Here is a 14,272-nt window from a genome sequence, read left to right on the forward strand (position 1 = left end):
CTACCACAGTGTATCAGCGGTGAAGGGAGCAAGGCTGCCAATCAAGTGAGCTGCTTTGTCCTAGATGGTATTGAATTTGATTATTGTTAGAGTTACACTCCACTAGACAAGTGGGGAGCATGCCATCTCACTCCTGACCTGTGCCTGTAGACACATTTTGAGGAGTCTGGAGGTGAATTATTGCAGAATTCTTAGGATGCAAGAACATAAGAACTAGGGGCAGGAATAGGCCATCCGGCCTCTCAATCTGCTCTGCCAATCAATAAGATCAGGGCTGATCTTTTCTTGGATTCAGCTCCACTTACCTGCCTGCTCACCCTAACTCTTAATTCTTTTACTGTTCAAAAACCTGTCCGTCTTTGCTTGAAAACATTCAATGAGGTAGCCTCAACTGCTTTACTGGGCAGGGAATTCCACAGATTCACAACCCTTTGGGGGAAGAAGTTACTCCTCAACTTGGTCCTAAATCTGCTCCCCCTTATTTTGAGGCTATGCCCCCTCATCCAAGTTTCACCCACCAGCGGAAACAAATTCCCTGCTTCTATCTTAACTGTTCCCTTCATAAAATTTATGTTTCTGTAGAATCCCTCCTCATTCTTCTGAATTCCAATGAGTAAAGTTCGAATCTCCTCAGTCTCATAAGCCAACCCTCTCAACTCGAATCAACCAAGTGAATCTCCTCTGCACCCCCTCCAGTGACAGTACATCCTCACTCAAGTAAGGAGACCAAAACTGTACACAGTACTCCCGGTGTAGCCTCACCAACACCTTTTATACAGCTGCAACATAACCTTGCTATTTTTAAACTCCATTCCTCTAGCAATGAAGAAAATTCTGTTTGCCTTAATTACCTGCTGTGCCTGCCTGCAAACCAACTTTTTGCAATTCATGCACAGGGACATCCAATTTTCTCTGCACAGTGGCATGTCGCAATTTTTTGCCATTTAAATAATAGTCCATTTTGCTGTTATTCCTACCAAAATGGATGACCTCACATTTATCAACATTGTACTCCATCTGCCTTACCCTTGCCCACTCACTGAAACCATTTATAACCCTTTGCAGATTTTGTGTCCTCTGCACACTTTGCTTGACCACTCATCTTGGTGTTATCTGTGAACTTTGACACACCTACTCTTAGTCTTCAACTCCAAATCATCAATGGAAATTGTAAACAATTGTGGTCCCAACACTGATCCCTGAGGCATACCACTAGTCACTGATTGCCATCCAGAAAAACACCCTTTACCTCCATTCTTTGTTTTCTGTTGGTTAATCAATCCTGTATCCATGCTAATACATTACCCAAAAATGCTGTGCACCTTTTATCTTATGAGGTAGTTTTTTGTGTGTGGCACCTTGTCAAATGCCTTCTGGAAATCCAGGTACGCTACGTCTACTGGTTCCCTGTTGCCCACTGTGCTCATAATGTCCTCAGAGATTTCCTGTAAATTAGTTATTCATGACCTGCTTTTCATGACTCTATGCTGCATCTTCCCAATAGAACAATTTTTTTTATCTAGATGTCTCGCTATCTTTTCCTTGATAGATTAAAGCAATTTCCCTACTACAGAAGTTATGCTTACCTGCCTTTTGTCTATCTTTTAAACAGGAGCGTCATTATTTGTTTTCCAATCTGCCGGAGCTGCCCCAGGGTCCAGTGAATTTTGGCAAATTATATGAGGGCATTTGCTATTTTCCCCCCCATGTTCTTTTTTAGTACCCAGGGATGCATTCCATCAGGGCCAGGAGACTTGTCTAACTTTTAACCCCATTAGCTTGCGCAGCGTTACTCCTTTAGTGATAATAATTTCTCGGTCCTCATCTGCCATAGCCTTGTAATCAATTTTTGGCATATTATTTGCCTCTTCCACTGAGGACCAACACAAAATATCTGTTCAATCCCTCGGCCATTTCCTGTTATTAAATCGCCCTTCTCCTGTTATTAAATCGCCCTTCTCATCCTTTAAAGGACCCGTATTTACCTAAGTCACTTTTTCTCGTTCTATATATTTGTAGGAAAATTTGCTATCTGTCTTTATATTCTGAGCTAGTTTACTCTCATAATCAATCTTCTTTTTAGCTTTTTTGTGGCTTTCTGTTGGCCTTTAAAGATTTCCCAATCCTCTACTTTCCCACTAATCTTTGCCACTTTGTATGCATTTTGTTTCAGTTTGATACCCTCCTTTATTTCCTTGAATCATGGCTGATTTTCCCTTTTTTCTAAAGTCATTCCTTATCTCCAGCTTCAAGTTTCTAAGTGTCCAGATCACCACCAACCTGTACTGGTCTCTGTCTCTGTCTCTCTCTCTCTCTCTCTCTCTCTCTCTCTCTCTCTCTTTTCCCCCCCCCTCTCACCACCCCTGCTGACACTATAGTTAAAGCCCACCAATGCGCCTCTTTTCTCAAAGGCTGAGGAAGTTTGGCATGTCAGCTACAACTTTCATGAACTTTTACAGATGCACTATAGAAAGCATTCTTTCTGGTTGTATCACAGGCTGGTATGGCTCCTGCTCTGTCCAAGACTGCAAGAAACTATAAAGGGTTATGAACGAAGCCCAGTCCATCACCAAACCAGCCTCCCATCCACTGACTCAGACTCAGACTCTGACTCTGTCTCTGTCTACACTTCCCAATGCTTCGGCAAGGCAGTCAGCATGATTAAAGACCCCATGTACCCGGACATGCTCTTTCTTCCATCAGGAAAAATTTACAAAAGTCAAAGGTCACGTACCAACTGACTTGAACAGTTTCTTTTCTGTTGCTGTCAGACTTTTGAATGGACCTACCTCACATTAAGTTGATCTTTCTCTATGCCCTAGCTATGACTGTAACACTACATTCTGCACTCTCTTGTTTCTTTCTCTATGAATGGTATGCTTTGTCTTTATAGCACGCAGGAAACAATATTTTCACTGTATACTAATGCATGTGACAATAAATCAAATGACTGACATATACTTTTTGCTGAGCACTGAAAAATCACTTTGAAAGTTCCCCACTGTTCCTCAGTTGTCCCACCATAAAGTCATTGCTCCCAGTCTACCTTAGCCAACCCCTCCTCATCCCATTGTAGTCTCCTTTGTTTAAGCACAAGGCACTGGTATTGGATTTTACCCCCCTCACGCTCCATCTGTATTTTGAATTCAACCATACTGTGAGGATGCCTAACTTGAGATCATTAATTATTCCTAACTCATTACACAGGATCAAATCTAGGAAGCTTGCTCCGTCAAAGGTTCCATTACATACTGTTTGAGGAGCCTATCATGGATACGTTCTGTGAACTCCTCCTCAAGCTACCTTGACTGACGGTCAACATGTAGATTAAAATCCCCAATAATAATTGCCATACCATTTTTTACATGCATCAGTTACTACTTTGTTTATTGCTCACCCCACCGTGAACATAAGAACATGGAGTAGGCCATCTAGCCCTTTGAGCCTGCCCCGCCATTCAATAAGATCATGGCTGATCTGAAGTGGCTCAGTTCCACTTTCCCGCTTTCTCCCCATAACCCTTAATTCCCTTGCCTACAAAAAACCTATCTACCTGTGTCTTAAATATATTTAGTGAGGTAGTCTCCACCACCTCAATGGGCAGAGAATTCCAGAGATTCACCACCCTTTGAGTGAAGAAGTTCCTCCTGAACTCCGTTCTAAACTGCACCCCCCCCCCCCCCCCCCACCACCCCCCTTATCTTGAGGCTGTGCCCTCTAGTCCTGTTGTCCTTTTGAGTGGGAAGAATCTCTCTACCTCTATCCTATCCATCCCTTTCATTATCTTGTACGTCTCTAAGATTCCCCCCTCATCCTTCTAAACTCCAATAAGTACAGACCCAGTCTATTTAGTCTGTCTTCATAGTCTAACCCCCTCATCTCCAGTATCAGCCTAGTGAACCTCCTCTGCACTCCCTCCAAGGCCAAAATATCCTTGCGTAAGTGTGGCAACCAAAACTGCACACAGTACTCCAGTTGTGGCCTCACCAGTACCCTGTACAGTTGCAGCAAGACCTCCCTGCTTTTATATTCTATCCCCCTCACTATAAAGGCCAGCATCCCATTCACCTTCTTGATCACCTGCAGACTGGGTTTTTGCGACTCATGCACAAGGACTCCCCGGTCCCTCTGCACTGTAGCATGCTGCAGCTTTTTGCCCTTTAAATATTAATCCCTCCTACCATTATTCCTGCCAAAGTGGATAACCTCACACTTGCTAACATTGTACTCCATCTGCCAGGTCCTCGCCCATTCGCTCAGTGTATCTAGATCCTTGTGCAGACTTTGCACACCCTCCGCACAATTTGCTTTTCCACTTATCTTTGTGTCATCATCACTGTGGTATTATCTGGCGACCTATAGACTACACCTATCTGTTAGTTGTTCTCTCTTTCTTTCTAATTTTCCCCCCAAATGGATTCAACCTTTTTTCTCCATAGAACCTGTATCATCTCTGTCAATGGCCCTGGTGCATCCTTAAATATCAGAGCTATGCATGCACACGCGCGCGAGCGCTTCCCGCCTGTCTTTCTGCGCGCGAGCGCTTCCCGCCTGTCTTTCTGCGCGCGAGCGCTTCCCGCCTGTCTTTCTGCGCGCGAGCGCTTCCCGCCTGTCTTTCTGCGCGCGAGCGCTTCCCGCCTGTCTTTCTGCGCGCGAGCGCTTCCCGCCTGTCTTTCTGCGCGCGAGCGCTTCCCGCCTGTCTTTCTGCGCGCGAGCGCTTCCCGCCTGTCTTTCTGCGCGCGAGCGCTTCCCGCCTGTCTTTCTGCGCGCGAGCGCTTCCCGCCTGTCTTTCTGCGCGCGAGCGCTTCCCGCCTGTCTTTCTGCGCGGCCTGATACCCCTGGCTATTTAACACTCAGTCGTCACCACCCTGCAACCATGTCTGTGTAATGGCCACTAGATCATACTCAATTGCGATGATTTGTGCTGTCAACTCATTGATCTTGTTTTGAATGCTATGAACCTTTAGTTAAAGTACTCTTATGCTTTTATACATTTTTGATTCCTAACACTTCCATCAATAACATCTCCTGAGTTCTCCTTTCTTTTAACTTTTTTCATAATTTTCACGTAGCTGAAGCCTCCTCCCTGTTGGGAATGGGTTAACTGCAACCTTCACTTTAGACCTAATTTGTATGTTAATTGTTTTATAGTACTTATTTGGATAAATAAAAAGGTTACAGGTGGCACTGGGTGTTGGGGGGTGTGTGGAGTTGTAAAAGAGAGTAAAATGAGTTTGTAAAGAAGCTGGACATGTGCATCTTTTATTACTAGACTGCAACAGGGAAGCCCAAGGACACATTCTGTTTATCCTTCTGTAAAACACTGGTCCCAGATCGGTTCAGGTGAAGACTGTCCCAACCGTACAGATCCCTCCTATTCTAATACTGATGCCATTGCCACATGAAATGGAGTCCCTCTTTTCCACACTGCTTCTTTAACCACATGTTTATTTCCCTAATTTTTTTTTCAACCCTGTGCCAATTTGCACGTTGCTTGGGTAGTAATCCAGAGATTATAACTCCTAGTGCCTGATGATAATCCCTAAACAGATCCTGTTTCCCAGTCTTGGCCTCTGACCTACTGTGGCGGTTGTAATATTTATGTGGCTGTTCCAGTTCAGTTTCCGGAGTGTGCTAACTCCCAGGATGTTAATAGTGGGTGGCTAAACGATACTAATGCCATTGAATGTCAAGGAAATAGTTGAGTTCTGTCTCTGATGGTAGTCATTAATTGGCACTTGTGGTGTGAATGTTATTTGCCAACTATCAACCCAAGTCTGGTTGCGTGTGGACATGGATTGCTTCTGTAACTGAAGAGTCGCGAATAGTGTTGCACATTGTGCAGTCATCAGCAAGTGTGCTCACTTCTGACCTCATGAAGGGCGAGTCTTTGAAGCAGTTGAAGATGGTTGGACCTTGGATATTGTCCTGAGGAACCTTTTGGACACTGTCCTGAGGAGAAATGTCCTGAGGCTGAGATGATTGGTTCTGACAACACCAATTGATTTTCATTGTGAAAGGTATGATCGCAACCAATGGAAAGTTTTTCCATTGATTCTCATTGACTTCAATTTTGACAGGGTTCTTGATGCTACAATAGGTTAAGGGTGCCATGACGTCCAATGCAGCCATTAATACATTGTCTCCTTGAGTTAGGCTGTTTTATTCCTGATTGGACCAGGTCTGCAATGAGGTCAGGAGCTGAGTGGCTTTGGCAGAACCCAAGCTGTGCATCAGTGACAGGTTATTGCTGAAATCTTTACTAGTTATTATGTCCTCAAAAGGCTCAAAGTAAGGGCTGATCTTTAATTTTTAGATGTGTGGTTAATGTGAATATTTGTAAATTGATTTATTGCTGATTGATTGAAGCAAGCAAATGCAATTCTTAATGTGTATGCAGCTTTATGGAACTTTACAGCCTAGTCATTGAAGACTTCTAGGGAAAAGAAACACTCATTGCTATGGATTGCAAAGCACAAGTAAAATTGCAATGTCATCTGTCCCTAAATGCAAAGGGATACAGGTCATATGAATTGTTGATTTGTATATTGCTTGTGTGAAATAATGCCATGTCCTGGCTGTGATGGTGATTCCAACAATGCTTAATCTCCTATTTTTTTTTTCAGGCAAAATCCTGCATTTGCCACATGTGTGGCGCTCACCTCAACCGACTCCATTCCTGCCTGTATTGTGTCTTCTTTGGCTGTTTTACTAAGAAACACATACACGAGCACGCAAAGTCCAAGCGCCACAACTTAGGTAAGCTTTACCTCCTCTTTCATTAGAGGCAGCTTCAATGGAAGTGGTCATTTCATTGTATCTGTTAGGACCGTGTTGCCTCAATTAGATCACTTCCTACTTAAAATTAGCAACCTTCCAACTTTTATATGGCAATTTATAATGTTGATATATAACTTGACTTTTTAATGGAATGTCTTGAGTTCTATGAAAGTAAAAGTCTGCCAATACTGTAAATCTGAAATAGAAACAGAAAATGCTAGAAAAACTCAGGTCTTGCAGCATTGTGGAGGGACAAGTAGAGTTATAATTTCAAATACAATATGACTTCTTCAGATCTGTCAGGGTTCCAAAGAAGTCATGGTGGCCTCAAAATTTTATCTCTGTTTCATGTGGGACTCAATGATAACTCTTTCTCTCTCCTCAGATGCTGCCAGACCTGTTGAGCATGTCCTGCGTTTTCTACTTCAATATCTTAAGTTTTAGTTCACTTCAATGTTAAAGATGAAATAGTTTTTTCACTTTTTATGAATCCTGTCCTGGTAAAGGAAGTTAATTTATATATACAGCAAAGAAGATTAAAGCTTGCCAAACATGATGGAATGGGCCATAGTTAGATAAAGGTTTGTGCTTGCAGCTTGACCATATATCCTTCCTGCCTCTTACTGAACCAAAATCAAACAGATGTATTTTCTCAGTGATGGGTATTGGGGAACCCAGAGGCAGTGAAAATGCAGGACCAGGAAATTACAGTAACCGAAAAAGATTGAAAGAAAAGAAAGGAAAAGGGTGAATTTGAAGAAAGAAAGTGTGTTGTATTTCATTTAATAAACTAACAATATAAACAGCTTCACAATGCTGCCCAACTTCTATCAGATCTACCTCCTACCCTTCAGTGTTGAATTGGGGCAAGCCAGTATAGTACTCGTGATATCCAAATATATTTTTTATAGCCAGTTCTGCCTGTGAGTTAGACTGCAAGTTAGCAAGGATACTGGTGAAGAGCATTTGTTCATGTAAATCAGGAAATATTGAAGAATGTCAGAAACTAGTCACTGGCCAAAATTTTCCAGCTGTTCATGCCCTGCCGCCACTGTAAATGAGAACAGAGAATTTGATACTCAGTAGGACCGGAAAATCCCACCGGCGTGAATGGCCGGAAAATTCCACCCGGTGCCTTGGTATCCTGTACACTCCAATATTGGCAGTGTTATAGCTGTCTCTATTGTACACTGTTTTAAGGGTTAAGTGTTTTGGTTTCCGTTTTGGCTTATTTTAGTATCTGTGTGTGTTTGCAAACATGCTTGATCTTTTGACACAGATGAGCAGCTTTGAGCAGTAAGAAAGCCCTCAGGTTGCTATGGAGAAAATTTCTGATGGTGGCGCTATACTCCAAAAGGAAAACTGGTGGCTTGTTTTTCTTGGAAAAAGTAAGGTACTGCAGATATCCAACCTGTTGTATTTAACCAGATAATTAAATTCTGTACGGTTAGAGAGGAAAACGGAGTTCTATAGAATTGCATAGGATCATGTAGTTCTGTAAAGAGAGAAGTCCAGCTATGGAATAGATGTCAAAAGTGTGTCTGGGAGTCATGTTGTGTGACCATCATTGCGACTTGGACCAGAGGTTGTAGACCATAGACCTGAACTGTGATCTCGGTCAGATCTGAAGAAAAATAAACTGCTTCCTGAGTGCGAGTATATTTAAAAGCTGATTAGAACGAAAGCCTCAGTAAAACAGTTAAGCTGGGCTAAGTCTGTTTGAATGAGTTTTAGGTAGAATTTCTTTTTTATTTTTTTGAACCATTTATCTTATTTACCCAATGTACCCAGTTGTGTTTTCTTTTGTTTTATTTTAATTTGTATGATAAATGGTCTCTTTTGTGTTTCGATTTAAACATGGCAGTCCTGCCACTTAGTTCCTTTCCCAGGATTTTTCCCTGTGTTATGTTCTTTGATTATGGTCTATCCTGTCAGATCCTAAGGGTAGCCATACTATGGGTTGTGAATTGAAAAACATTAACTCTTCAAAGCAGCCATTACATTGCGATTATTATCATCTGTTCTATTATTAGTAGGTTTCTGCCCCGCTTGTCCTCTCCTTTTTTTTCCTTTATTGCCACCTTCAAATCTTTGTCTTTATTCTTTAAAACATTCATTTTAGCTAATATTGATTGTGTCTCAGTAGCCACTTGAAGTGTAGCATTTTGTATTCCAATGATTCTTCTGAAAAAAAATTCAAATATCTTGGGGTGATTCTGACTCAGTCCTTTCATCGGTTGTGAAACGTTCCAAATTTTTAGATTTGATTTATAATTATAATGTTTTGTTCCCTGTATCATTCCAATGAACTTTTACTGTGCCTTTTCATATAACTTCATATCCTTTGATTTCAAAAACAATTCATTACAGTCAACATGGACTATTATCATCTTTTGTATATTTTAGATGTAGTAAATGTTTTAGTCCAATGTTCATTAATTTCAAACCATCCTTTGGCTTCACCCAAAGTAAAGCTAACTGGCTTGTAATTTTCTGATATTCATTTCTCGCCTCCATTTTCAAAGATTTTTGGAAAAGTAACCTTCGTGAATGAACTGTCTCCTTCACTCTTTGGATGTGATTTGAAAAAAAATTTCTTTTTGTCCCAATATCTTTTCAAATAGCTTCCTTTGCATATTCATCCCCATCAGTGGCTCTTCGTAAGTGAGTTCATTGGTGTATTTTGGACAGTTTCTTAGAATCAACCAGGAAACAGACTGCTATAGGTTTGTATCATGTAATGAGACAAGACAAGTCCATGACGTCCAAGTAAAGGGAAAAGTGAAAATAACATAGAATTTCATATTTGGTTTGAGGGTGAGAAATCTGGATTTGAAACTAGTGCCTTACTGTTAAAGGCATTTGCTGAGGTATATAGGTAAGAGGTATGTAGACAAGAGTTGTGTAAAGTGGACTGATGTTAGATAAGTAGTGTCAGAGATTTAAGCTGCTATTTCATAAATCATCAAAGGCATGTTTTATTGGAGAGAGAGAGACTCTAAGATGGATGAACCAGCTGTGACTAAGGACATTAGGAATAGTATCAAATTGAAAGGAGTGGTGTACATTATTAATGTTAAAACAGAAGAAAGCAAAGGATTAATAAAGGATAAATTTTGAATGCGAGTGACGTAGCAATATAGAATCAGACAGTAAGAGTTTTTAATATGTATATAAAAAGGAGCAGCTAAAATAAGCATTGACTCCTTACAGGATGAAACTGAGTAATTAATGATGGGAAAAGAGGAAATGGCAGACACTTGAACAAGAATTCTGCATTAGTCTTCATGATGGAAACACTAAAAGCAGAAAATGGAGGGAGAAATTTATCACTCTTGTTAGGGACAAAGTGCTAAGAAAACGGAGTAAATACTAACAGGTTCACTTAACCTTCATCTTCGGGACTTAAAAGAAGTGACTGCAGAAGGAAAAGTGGATACGTTGGTTGCAACCTTTCAAAATCCTCTTGATTCAGGGAAGACCTCTGAGTGGAAAATGGCAAATATAGCAGTCTAATCAAGAAAGCAGAGATGAAAAGTAGGAAATTATAGGCTAGTTGATTTGACATCTATCATTTCCAAAATGCTGGAATCCGTTATTGAGAAAGCAGCTGGAAGACATTTGGAGAAACATATATAATTGAGCAGAGTCAACGTGGAAATTGAGTTTGACAGACTTATTAGAGTCCTTTGAGAATGGTAACAAGCAGGGTGGGTAAAGGGGAGCCAGGTAGATGTAGTCAATTTGGATTCCCAAAAGACATTTGATAAGGCGATGCACAAACTTCACAAGGCAAGAGCTTGTTGCATTGGAGGTGATATATTAGCAAGGTAGAGGATTAATTAAAGTACCAAGAAATTGAGTCAGGATAAATGGCTCATTTTGAAGTTGGCAAACTAACTTGTCGAGTGCTGCTAGGGCCTCACCTATTTAAATCTATATTAATGACTTGGATGAAGGGATCAACTGTATTATAACCGATCTTCTTGATGATAAAGTGGTGCAAGAAAAAGTTGAGATGGATATAAATATGCAAGGGGATATAGGTGGGTTAAGTGAGGGGGCAAAAAATTGGCAGATGGAGTGTAATGTGGGAAAATGTAATATTGCCTGGTTTGGCAGAAAGAATAAAAAAAAGTTTTATTTAAATGGAGAGAAACTGCAGAATGCTGCAGTAAATGGTAACCTGAATGTCCTTGTGCGGGGATCAGTTAGCATGCACACAAGTAATTAGGAAAACAAATAGAATGTTGATTTATTATAAGGATGGTGGAGTACTATATAAAAGTAGGAGAATCTTGCTGCAAATGCACAGGGCATTGTTGAGACCACACCTAAAGTTTTGGCCCTCTTGTTTAAGGATAAAGTTGCATTGCCAGCAATTCAGAGTAGGTTCATTATGTTGATGGAATGAAGGGGTTATTTTATGAGGAAAGATTGAACAGATTGGGCCTATATTCAAACATGGAGAATAGAGCCGATCTCGTGAGGTGAGTGACTGCCCTTGACGTGAAGGCAGCATTTCATCAAATGTGGCATCAAGAAGGCATAGCAAAATTGAAGTCAATGAGAATTGGAGAAAGTTCTCCAGTGGTTGGAGTCATACCTGACGCAAAGGAAGATGGTTGTGGTTGTTGGAAGTCAATCATTTCAATTTCAGAGCATCACTGCAGGAGTTCCTCATGGTAGTGTTATAACCATCTTCAACTGCTTCGCCAATGGTATTCCCACCATTGAAAGGTCAGAAGTGAGAATGTTTGCTGATGATTGCGTAACATTCATCACTGTTCGGAACTCAGAAAATGAAGCAATCCATGTCCAAATGCAGAAAGATTTGGACAACGTTTGGGCTTAAGCTGATAATTAGCAAGTAACAGTGATATCAAAGTACAAGTCAATGACTACTTCCAACAAGAGCAAATGGAACAAGAGGCGTGGTATATTTCTGTGTGTACAGATAAATAGGAATATCATTCTTCATGAATGAGAATCATTGGTTTTGTTTTGGAAATTTTCATCTTTAAACTTCACTCGTGCTCACAAATCTTGATCCACTTCTCATGTCCTACTGTTGTACAATATTTGTATAATACAGCAGTACTTCCTGCAATGTACTGACAGCACAACTGCAGTGTATCATTATAGTACAGTATTATGCAAACATTATTGTTCAGTAATCCACAATCTCTGTAGTTTTTTAATGGAATATTGTAACTCCAGGTAAGATTCCCTGATGCTTGGGAGTGCTTTTTTAGAAACTGGGGACCCATATCTAGAGATTTCCCAATTTGTCAAGATGAATGGATATAAAATTACAGGCTACAAGCCAATAATTATCTGCGATGCACTTCTTGCTTGGAGCATAGAATCACCCCTATAGTGTACTGCACATACTAAACACAGCCTATGTGTGGATTGGTGCATTGTTGTGTTGAAAATTGAAGTGTGACTACCAGGAGGGAAGCACACTGTGCTTATATTCAGAAGATTTCTGTGCCACCCTTTTTGTTTTCAAGCTTGGGGGTCAGGAAATGTTTTCTGAGTTCTTTTTCAATGACGCTGGACACACTTTATGCACTGTTCTGTTACAGCTGCAAATCAAACAGGTACAATTTGGAATATATTAGGGAAGGTGGGAAAACGTTTGAAGGAAGTTCAGCTGGTATCCTGTTCACCATTCTCCTGAGTACCTGTCTAATTTTCTTTCCATCTGGAATAAAGAAAGCGCTTGCATTTATCTAGTGCCTTTCAAGATCCTGGAATGGACCAAAGTGCCAATTAAGTAATTATGAAGAATAATTATAGTCTGCCACATTTCCTATATTACAACAATATTGTGTTCAGCAAGGTCCCACAAAGAGCAATGTTATAATGATCAGACAATCTGTTTTAGTGATGTTGGTTGAGGGATAAATAGTGAATGGAATACCTCCAGCCCAAACTTGTCTTTTATAGTGCCGTGGGCTATTTTGTCTACTTGGAAGTGTAGCTGGAGCATCAATTTAAATTTTCACCTGAAAGGCTATACTTGTCCCATGTGGCAACTCCACAGTATTGAGCTGAGACATCAGCCTAGATTAAGAATGCCAATCTTGGAGGATGGATAGAATGTGAATAGAATTTTTGGTTTTGGTTATTCATTTATTGGAGATTAGATGGTCATTCATTTCAATGTCATTTGTGCTAGCTTGCTCTGTGCAAAAGCAGATGTTATATTTGCCTTTGCAGGCAACAGCAGTGACCATACTTAGTGATTCATTGTTTTGTGAATATTGATCACTTGGAGAAGCTGAAAGACAAGGTGTTAAAATATGCAAGTCCTTTGATGTTGCTGGGTCTTGTGGAATGGAAGGATTTTGTTCAGTGACTCAGGAAGACATTAATCATTCAGCTATGTGCCAAATATTGATGCCAACTGAAGCTGATCAGATTCGAAAGGAACTTGAATGGCACTTCAATAAAATAATCATTGGGTATTAAAATACATTTTAATAAAACATAGATTTCTGCTTTCAATTTTTTTAGTGGCAGGTTTCTGATCCTTTCTAGAAAGTGATCTTGATGTTTGCCCTGAAATCCTAGGTGATATATTGATAAATTCTGGCATCACAGCAAACAACTTGGACTGCAATCCTACATAGTGCAATGTGCAGGAGCAACTTGCTTTATTGCCATTGTCATATTTTTGGCATTATGTGGAGTACTCGGATGCTCTGATATACTACGTATATGCTCCATCTGGCGCAAATGTAAGTCAGAACATGTGTCCAAACCATGGTTTACAAAGGAAATTAGATATTATTGTATTAGATTCAAGGAAGAGGCGTACAAATTGGCCAGAATTGGGAGCAGTTTAGAATCTAGCAAAGGAGGACCAAGGGATTGATTAAGAAGAGAAAAACAGCTTACAAGAGTAAGCAGCAGGGACCATAAAAACTGACTAAAGATATGTGAAGAGAAAAGATTGAAGACAATCCCTTACAGTCAAAAACAGTAGAATTTATAATGGGGAACAAAAATGGCTGACTAACTAGAAACTGAAGGAAATCAGTATTAGCAGTGAAATGGTGTTGGGGAAATTGATGAGATTGAAGGCTGATAAATCTCCAGGGCCTGATAATTTACATCCCAGAGTACTTAAGTGGCCCAAGAAATAGTGGTAGTCATCTTCCAAAATTCTATTGACTCTGGAACAGTTCCTACAGATTGGAGAGTAGCTAATGTAACCCCACTATTTAAAAAGGGAGGTAGAGAGAAAACAGATTTGCAGACCAGTCAGCCTAATGTCAGTAGTGGGGAAATTCTAGAGTCAATTTTCAAAGATTTTATAGCAGAGCACTTGATAAACTGTGATCAAATCTGACAGAGTCAGCATGGATTTATGAAATGGAAATCATGCTTGATAAATCTACTGGAATTCTTGAAGGATGCAGCTAATAGACTTGATGAGGGGGAGCCAGTGGATGTGGTTTAATTGGACCTTCAGAAGACT

At 40.4% G+C, this 14,272-nt stretch overlaps 1 protein-coding gene across 3 annotated transcripts in view; it reads left to right on the forward strand.

The window, feature by feature from the left end:
• usp22 (ubiquitin specific peptidase 22) overlaps positions 1-14,272 on the forward strand; it is a 116,891-nt gene that overhangs the window by 45,490 nt on the left and 57,129 nt on the right. For 2 of the 3 annotated variants that reach the window (XM_080206491.1, XM_080206492.1), the window contains exon 2: positions 6,627-6,759. In XM_080206491.1, the coding sequence (XP_080062617.1) occupies positions 6,627-6,759 (133 nt within the window). Of the gene's footprint in view, positions 1-6,626; positions 6,760-8,089; positions 8,174-14,272 lie in introns of those variants that run through there. The other variant, XM_080206493.1, reaches the window with a different exon arrangement.

This window comes from Carcharhinus amblyrhynchos, chromosome 18 (genome assembly GCF_965287045.1).
Source record: "Carcharhinus amblyrhynchos chromosome 18, sCarAmb.v2.hapA, whole genome shotgun sequence".
Classification (NCBI taxonomy): Eukaryota; Metazoa; Chordata; class Chondrichthyes; order Carcharhiniformes; family Carcharhinidae; genus Carcharhinus; species Carcharhinus amblyrhynchos.